This window comes from Nematolebias whitei, chromosome 6 (assembly GCF_014905685.2).
Source record: "Nematolebias whitei isolate Nwh7 chromosome 6, NemWhi1, whole genome shotgun sequence".
Lineage (NCBI taxonomy): Eukaryota > Metazoa > Chordata > Actinopteri > Cyprinodontiformes > Rivulidae > Nematolebias > Nematolebias whitei.
In genome coordinates, this window is record NC_056503.1 from 27,758,879 (window position 1) to 27,767,713 (window position 8,835).

General features: G+C 45.6%; 3 protein-coding genes across 4 annotated transcripts in view; 1 reads left to right on the plus strand and 2 right to left on the minus strand.

The window, feature by feature from the left end:
* sarm1 (sterile alpha and TIR motif containing 1) overlaps nt 1–589 on the minus strand; it is a 9,130-nt gene extending 8,541 nt beyond the window's left edge. The window contains exon 1 of the mRNA XM_037677472.1: nt 132–589. Coding sequence (XP_037533400.1) covers nt 132–589 — 458 coding nt within the window. The remainder of the gene's footprint in view (nt 1–131) is intronic.
* Nucleotides 590–2,092: 1,503 nt separating this feature from the next.
* Nucleotides 2,093–8,835, plus strand: part of vtna (vitronectin a) — a 12,919-nt gene continuing 6,176 nt past the window's right edge. Inside the window, exons 1-8 of one of the 2 annotated variants that reach the window (XM_037677474.1) lie at nt 2,093–2,158; nt 3,156–3,275; nt 3,372–3,749; nt 3,830–3,969; nt 4,035–4,191; nt 4,268–4,420; nt 4,493–4,996; nt 6,496–6,613. In XM_037677474.1, the coding sequence (XP_037533402.1) occupies nt 2,107–2,158; nt 3,156–3,275; nt 3,372–3,749; nt 3,830–3,969; nt 4,035–4,191; nt 4,268–4,420; nt 4,493–4,996; nt 6,496–6,613 (1,622 nt within the window). In that variant the 5' untranslated portion in view covers nt 2,093–2,106. Of the gene's footprint in view, nt 2,159–3,155; nt 3,276–3,371; nt 3,750–3,829; nt 3,970–4,034; nt 4,192–4,267; nt 4,421–4,492; nt 4,997–6,495; nt 6,645–8,835 lie in introns of both variants that reach the window. The other variant, XM_037677475.1, reaches the window with a different exon arrangement.
* Nucleotides 7,392–8,835, minus strand: part of scarf1 (scavenger receptor class F, member 1) — an 18,283-nt gene continuing 16,839 nt past the window's right edge. The window contains exons 10-11 of the mRNA XM_037677471.1: nt 8,551–8,688; nt 7,392–8,473 (exon numbers count right to left, since the gene is read on the minus strand). Coding sequence (XP_037533399.1) covers nt 7,392–8,473; nt 8,551–8,688 — 1,220 coding nt within the window. The remainder of the gene's footprint in view (nt 8,474–8,550; nt 8,689–8,835) is intronic.

The window sequence follows — 8,835 nt, forward strand, 5'->3', positions numbered from 1 at the left end:
TCTGTTCTCTGGTTCAGGGTCAGTACCTGCTCTCTAGTTCAAGGTCTTTTCTCTGGTTCAGGGTCAGTACCTGCTCTCTGGTTCAGGGTCTTTTTTCTGGTTCAGGGTCACTCTGGTTCAGGGTCAGTTACCTGTTCTCAGAGATCAGGATCTGCTCCAGCAGTTTTGCAGCTTCATACATGATCTCCATATCAGGACTCTGCTGCAGCTGAAGCAGCAGCTCCAGGCCCCCGTCCAGCCGGATCCTGGTGCAGATCTCCTCGGCCACCCGGCGTCCCACGGCGGGTAAAACCCAGGCCTCCTCCACCAGCTGATAGATCTCCGCCACGGCCCCGCGGGTCTCGTCCGAGTCGGACTGCTCCTTGGCCGACCTCAGCCTCCTGATGGCGGAGCGCAGGGCGGGGAGCGACGCGTCCAGGGCGGCCTGGACATCCGCGTGCACGCCCGGGGACACGGGCTTGGGCTCGGAGCCGCTCCTGCCCCGCTGCAGCCGGGTGACATAATCCGGAACAGAGAGTCTGTCCGAGCTGAACATGAAGGACAGATGTCGACGGAGCCTGAGCAGGAAGAGGAGCAGGAAAAGGAGCATCTATCTAACAGAGGGTGTTTACAGGCTCTGGTTGTTTACACGCAGAGGTAAACACATGTTTACACAAACTCATCACTCGGTCTGGACCAGCTGGTGTTTCTGTAGGTTTCCACCGGATGTTGTAAAAAAAACAAAAGATGCCCAAAGAACAAAAAGAAGCGCTCACTTTCCTCCACCTTGCTCTCAACCCGGTCTGAGCATGCGCAGAGGAGTCTGTGTAAAGTAAACACTGCAGAGCCTCTGCTGGAAAAACTGGAGAAAAACATCAGTGATCCATCAGAGATCCATCAGAGATCCACTCCTAAATGATGATCAGGCCGCTGTTTGATTTCACAGGAACAGTTTGTTTTATTTCCTGTTTATTTTTAATTCAGCTGAGATCTGGACCAGCTTTAATGTTGTCTGCCTGTCTGTTAGCAAAATATCTCACCAACCAGTGCACGCTTTTTAATGATACTCTCAAAAGGTTATCACTGAATGTACATCTACAACTGGTTGGCATTTGGAGTCAACCTGATTTAAGACGGCTGCCACAGCTAATCGATCTTGTCTGACCCAAAAAGGGCCACAACTAAATCAGTTTTACAAACACTGAGCTGAAACGTGGGGTGGTCGTAGCTGAGAGTTATCCAGAGCTGACAGATGAGGTGAAAACAAAAAAGGATAAAACTCACTTTTCAAAATAAGATGAAAGATGGGGGGCTTTTTTTAATTGACAGGATGCAACATTTTTAATTTATTTAATCTTTCCTGGAGATCATTATAGCTGCTTTCTTTTATTAAAAAAATAATTATAATGATAAATATAATTATCGTCTAGAAAAAAAGTCCGTCATGATTCAACCTAGTTTACTGATTCTGAACCTTTCTTCATCACTTCCTTTATTTTACATTTTTTTAATACACATTCAGCATTTTTTATTTCAATTTCTTCTTGTTTTGCTTCGCCTCAATATTTTTGTTTGTCTCTCCTTCACTTCTGTGACTTCATGCCAGAGTTGTGTCCACAAATATCACACAAACTGCAGGTTCTGGTTAAAAAAAAACGTTGTAACTTTAGAGATCCTAATCGTCTTGTCAGCGTGGACAAAGATTTACACAAATTCTCACCTATAAGGAAGTGATTGTTCGTGGCTGCAGGTTATGGCTAAAAACTCCAAGTGACAAAAATGATCGAATTCGAAGCGTTTTCATCTGATTTAAAATATTTTAATAGCAGCTCAGTAATTGTCCTGGCCCCATTAGGCCTCATAAAGACTCTGCGTAACAAGATTAAACCGTGCATTTAATTTTAGACGTATCCATCTGCAGAAATCACAACATGAGGCATGAACTGCAGTAAAAATGACAAACCATGCGGTCACCAGACTTTCAGATGGGTTCACCCTTTGTCTCATCGATCTGTTTCTCTGAGAAATGAGGTTAAAGTAAACAGCAGAGGGTCGACTGTCTCGAGTTTCCAATAACTGAGAGTCCGTGGCTCGTCGTTACTCCGTCAGTCTGTCAGCAGACACAACATGAGGCTGTTCATCCTCCTGCTGCTCGCTCTGATCTCTGAGGCCGCAGACGGTGAGTATCACCACCAAAACCTGCTTCAGCGGATACCTGTACTCGACAACTGTGTCCGTACTTTAAAGTACATGAAACGACAGACTAATCTGTGTATTTATTGTAGTATTTGTTTACCCAAACAGACCAGACTTTAGCTGTTATACTACGCTTTCCAAATTGCCTAACACTATCAGATTATTGATTCAGTCTGTTTATAAAAATGTTAACATTTCATAACAGTGTGTTGTGAGAGATTAGCATTTGCTCAAGTTTGGGCTAAAATGAATTGAAAAACAAATATAATCTCGGCTTGCTTCCTTGAAACGAACTAACCTGAAGACAACGTCTTTTTGGTCACTTATGTGCACCAAGCTGTTGCAACTAAAAAGAAACAAACCAGTAAATAAACAAACACATAGACTTTTTAGTGCCTTGCCTTAAAGGTGTTTATTTGATCCAGAAAAGTCTAACAGATTACCAGAACCAGTGCCTACAACCATGGGAACGTTAACTAAATATCACAGTTCATGCTCAATAATCCAGGTAAAAAAAATCCAACTAAGTTAAATCAGGTCATCTGGACGGTTTATTTTTTTGTTGCGATGTTTCGTCCTTCATCAGTCCGAGGCACCACAACAATGGTCAAAAAATGGTTTGAACCACTTTGGCTATGGCTGCCTCAGAGGAGTCGACGGAGGAGAGGGCTGACTCCAGAAACCATCTTATCACCAGCAAACTGGTTGGTCCACTATGTGAGTGTGCTGCTTGTGGGACTGAGTTTGATGTGGCTCCTCAGACTGATGAAGTCCTTTAGATGAAGGAAGATACATCTCAACAACAAAAAAAGGAACCTGTCCACATGACCTGACTGAACTTTGTTGGATTTAACTGAACAGTTGGAACTTAATCAAAAAACCTGATTTTTGCTGTGATTCGTTGAATCAAACGGGGAACAAGGAGCTGAAATGATTAATAGTAATATTGTGGGAGCTGTGATGTCTGTTCTTGTCTTTAGAGTCCTGTTTGGGCCGTTGTGAGAATGGTTTCGACTCTCAGAGGACGTGTCAGTGCGACTCCATGTGTAAATATTACAATAGCTGCTGCTCGGACTACGAGGCCGTCTGTGGGAGGACGAGTAAGAAACCTCGCTGCTCGTTTGTTCCACGTCTTGTCCTGTGGTGATGCTCTCGACTTGATTCGGTCGGAAACATGTGCTTGTTCCTCCCTTCAGCTCGTGGAGACATGTTTGTGTTGGCGGAAGATGATGACGACTTGTCTGAAGGCGCCACTCCATCTGGACCTTCAGGGGTCACGCCCTCGCAGCCTCCTGTCCCAGACTTCAACCGCAGACTGGATCCACCTCCAGAAACCATCCTGCACATGACCAAACCCCCACAGCTATCGAATGCCAGAGTCACACCTGCTTCACGCACTGATCCACCCAAAACTGAACCCTCTGCTGCAAAGGAACCTCTTCAAACTCCTGTAACAGCTGAGACCACCACAGTTCCCATCACGCCAGCCCCGGACCCAGACGCTGAGGTCTGCAGCGGCAGACCTTTTGACTCCTTCACACAGCTGAAAAACGGCTCCACCTACGCCTTCAGAGGTGAGTCGTATCTCTGGTGTTCAGGCAGGTAGTTCAGATCCCAGGTGGTCTAGATCAGTTGTGACGAGCTTGGTTTACAGGGGAGTACTTCTTTGAGCTGGACCAGAATGCAGTGCTTCCTGGTTATCCAAAGCTCATAAAGGACGTGTGGGGCATCGTGGGGCCCATCGATGCTGCGTTCACTCGCATCAACTGCCAGGGGAAGACTTATGTCTTTCAGGTGAGGGCACGTATAAGTTCACATCAGACCTCAAGGTTTGTTGTCTGAATCAAGTCTTTCGTCAGGGAGACAAGTACTGGAGGTTCAACAACGGCGTGCTGGACGATGACTATCCTCGAGAAATCAGTGTTGGTTTTGAGAAGATTCCCGATCACGTGGATGCAGCGTTCGCTCTGCCGGCTCACAATCACCACGGAAAAGAGAAGGTGTACTTTTTCAAAGGTAGGGTCACGGCATGCTAACAGAAGCTCGTTATCATGAACCCAGATGTTAGCTGTCTTGCTGCCGGTCTGTCCAGGTGACCAGTATTATGTCTACGAGTTTTTGCACCAGCCTTCCCATGAGGAGTGTTCCACCATGTCTGAGAGGTCTCCATCTACACAGTTCAGGCGCTACACGGATCTATACTACAGCAACTATGAGCGCTTCTTCACCGAGCTCTTCTCTGACTGTAAGTTACTCTTGAGGACTTTTGTTTGTAGATGACCTGAGGCTGCGTATTGACCTGTTTCCTCTTCTTCAGTGCCGCAGCATCGAGACAAACACCACTTCATAAACAGAGACTGGAAAGGCCTTGAGGCTCCGGTGGATGCCACCATGGCTGGTAGAATCTACATCGCTCCCTGGAGGTCAGGGAGGTGGTCTGATTACCAGCCTGACCAACAGTGGGGCCAACAGATCGGACGGCAGAGGGGTCAGAGGAGGTGGAACCGGTCGCCCTCCTGGGCTGAGCAGGGGATGAACATGGGTCAAGGGTTTGCTGAGAGAGGGATGGAGATGGGCCTGAGACTGGCAGAGAGGAGGATTGAAATGGAGGAGAGGCTCGGTCGAGACTGGGACAGACGCTGGGACCAGGACTGGGACCAGGACAGACGCCGGGACCAGGACAGACGCCGGGACCAGGACTGGGACCAAAGCAGGCGCTGGGATCGCTACAACCAGAACAACAGAGGCAACTATGACTCCAGAAATGACCGGTTCTTCCAAAGGCACATGCCAATACAGAGTGTTTACTTCTTCAAAGGAGGTAAAGTATTGATTGATTAGTTGCTATAATCTATCAGCACAACAGAATGTCTTATGGATGCTAAGGACTACTGTGCTGCACTTTACTTAGACCTGTCTAAAGCTTTTGATACTGTAGATCATAACATCTTATGCCATAAGCTCTCAGATATTGGTTTCTCAGATCACACCATCGGTTGTTTTTCAAATTATCTCTCAGGCTGAAAGCAACATGTTCAACACAATGGTACTTCTTCCACTTATTTAATTATCAGTAATGGTGTGCCACAAGGCTCAGTCTTAGAACCCACTCTCTTTACAATCTACATGTAAGTCATAACATTCCCGGCGCATCCTTGCATTTCTATTCCGACAATACAGTTGTTTATTGTCGAGCTAAATCAGTTGCTAAGGTTTTCCAGCTTTTACAGTCTGCATTCAACATCACTCAGTCAAACTTGTTCCGTCTCAAACTGGTGCATTTTATGGCTGTTTATTGTTGTGTACCTTATCTGTGGTTTTGTCTAAAACAGGTCTCTCTTTTAAATGAGTCCTCGTGATTCACCGAAGCTAACCTGCATAAATAAAGGTTGAATGAATGACCTAACGCAGCACGTTTGCGTTGCTTGGATCTAAAACTTCCAAGTATATAAAATAAATAAAACAGCAAATCATTACAAAGCATGTGATGCTGGACATTTTTGTTTGATGAAGAACAAAACGTTTAGCATTGTCAAAGCAGTGGTCAGTTGGAACACTAATGATTAGCTGTGCAGATCTAAAACATTAAACTGTAACAATAAAGATTAGCGTAAAACCACGAGTCAGTTCTTGGTGAGCTGAAATCTACAGTAATCCAAAAAACAGATCCAGATCCAAAAACGTCTGATTTTTAGACAAACTTGTTGAAAAAAGGTGAGGACGTAGAGGCCCAACTCGAACTGATTTAATCATCTTTAAGCCGTCGGTCTGATCACAAATAACTGATTACACTAACTTGTTTCACGTGTTTCCTATTTGTCAACACGAGGAAGATGGAAACGTCTAAAATCACAGCAGATCCTCTTCATGCTCTCCTTGCCGCCAAACGCAAAACTCCTGTCACGTTGTTTTGTTTATTCAGCTGAGTTTATGATCTGTTCTGACCGAAGCCTCCTGGTGTCCTCGTAGTTTGTGGTTCCACCTCTTTATACCACCTAACTCTCATCAGTAATCAGCACACCTGTTTACTCATCACCCTGACAAGTGTATAAACTCCTTGTTACCCACAATTCATTGTTAGATCCTCCTGCTGGTTTCTGTTAATTAATTCCTGTTCTTGCCTCGTCTTGTTACACACAAAATTCAAGTTCTGATCCTGAATCTGCCTTCTTTCCCCCCCCCCCCGGAATTTTATAATATCCCGTCAGCTTCCCATCTCATGTCAAGTCGTCTAAAACTGACTTTTGAACAATGTTAAAAGTAAGAGAAACTGGTAACGCTAGCACTTAAATAAATGTCTGCTTTGTTTGTGGCTTCTAGATAAATACTACAGAGTGGACCTGAGGACAAAGAGAGTGGATCCTGCTGTGCCCCCGTACCCCAGATCCATCGCCAAGTACTGGCTCGGCTGCTCAAACACAGCCGGAGCAGAGAAGAAGTAGATTTTATATTTTATCTGTTCTTTTTAGGTGTGTGGCTACAATACTGTGTAAACAAAGAGTCATTTTTAAAACTAAAACTGTAAAAAAGTGACAAAAACATGTTCAGCGTAACTCACAACTCGTTGCTCAACAGCTTCAGCAAACATCAGCAATCAGTAAGAGTCCACACGGCCAAAGTTTAACCAGAAGGTATCTAATGTGAAATCAGCTGACCATCTTTATCAGCGAACGCTCCGAAAACACACTCAGTTTAGAAAAGCAACGCTCTCAGAGGTTTGAAAGTCAAATCTGATGAATATGATAAAATAAGTTATGTCCTAATCAGTTTTGTGAAGGTTTGTGTCTACTAAGCATACTTTTTATTTCTCAATTTTTGACATGATTTGATACAGTGAGTAGTAAAATATGAAGGATTTGATGAAAGTTTATTTCATAAGTGAGTGTTATTACTCATCAGCAGCGCTTTGAAAGCTGGTTTTATGCTAAAAGAAACGTTAGAAGGGTTATAGTTTGAGAACAAAGTCCACTTTCCTCAGTTCCAGTTTCAAATACAACAAAATAAATCTATACAGATGACAGAAGCACCCAAGAGAGTTTTAGTTGTATTACTGAAGTAAATACAAACAATGTTATCAGTTGTGTTATTCTGTACAATACACCTTAGAGCTGTAGTTTTTTGCATTTTTATTTTTTACAAAAGCACCATAATTCTAAAAGGTGTATTTTAGTCAGAGTTGCTGTTTTCCTGTCAGACCTGCTGACAGATGTTTTTGATCATTTAATTAGGACATTTTCGTAGCAGGGTTCATCATTCATGTTCACCACCGCTCCCTCGTTGGTGATGATGTCTCCTGCTGCTCCCACTGTTTGGTAGCTGCTCTCAGTTTGTCCTGAACCGGCATCGTCGCCCTGACCTGTGCCTCCTTCGGGCCTCAGACCTGAACCTGAGTCAGTTGTGGCCACGTCTGATCGGCTTTTTAAAACCGATGACAGTGGGTGTTTCGAAGGGTTCTCCTCTTGAGGTACAGCTTCATCAGGACCAGATGTGTTAGAGGGATTGTGGGAAGCGCGCTTCCTTCTGATTGGCTTACACACGTCAGATGGCCCTCCCTGCTCCCACACGGCGGCACGAGCTCCCAGCTTCCTCCTGGGGGGTTTGGTGATGCCTTCAGCTGCCTTTGACCTTGGCTTACCAGGGTCCTGCTCCCTTTGTCTCTGCAGGCTGCCCAGTCTGCGCAGCATGGCCTGAACCGGACCTTCAGAGCTAGAGTCAGTCTTTGTCAGGGGCCGGCCTGCCTTACCCACTGTCACGTACACTGTGGTGACTTTACGTGGTGCCCCCACCTCCCCATCAGAGGTTCCTTTATGAGCAGCAGTGTTGGACATAGTCCGTCTTCGTCCCGACAACCTAGGAGCTTGCAAGGCCTCCTGAGATTGGGATCGGTCTACTTCCTGGGCCTCTTCCTCACATCTTGACTCCATATTATCTGTCACTTGATCATATGTCCCATCTTCCTCTGCCTCCTCCTCCTCACCCTCAGCTCTGTCCACCTCCCCATTTCTTACTGCACCTCCTTGGCTTTGGAGGGCCGACAGCATCAAAACCCCCCAGGGCGACTTAGCCTTGCTGCGAACTGGAGCTCCAACGTCCTGACCGGAGCCTCGCCTCTCTTTGGGGCTGAAGCGAGTGCCTTCGGCGAACGAGACAGACGGGCGCTTGGACTTAGCAATGCTGGAGGTTCGAGGGATGTTGAAGGGTGAGGTGATGTCCTCGCTGCTGAAGCCAGACGGGTCCAAGAACATGTTACACTTGGAGCTCATCTCCTGGAACTCGCCTCCGGCCACTTCCAGGATGTCTGAGAGGAGAAGTCAACGAGAGATTAGAAAACATTTAGCTGCAGTATTTTGGCTCATGAGCAGTTTCTGCCCCTACCTTCTCTTGGAGGCACGCAGTAGAGAGCCTCTCCCTCCTCTTCATCACTGTCAAATGACGAGCCCTCGGTGACCCAACCAGAGGAGGGAGGCTCGATGAAACTGTGGTTAAAAGTCAGCTCTGGGTCGTGGTGAGACACTGTGAGACAGTGTGGAAATCAAGCATCAAATGTTCGTGAAATAACATCCAACATGATGTTGATTCAATTCCACACAGTGTTAAAGTGTGTTAACTCATGAAGTTAGTTTTTTGTTTAGACTCATAAAGTTAGTTTTGTGTTTAGAC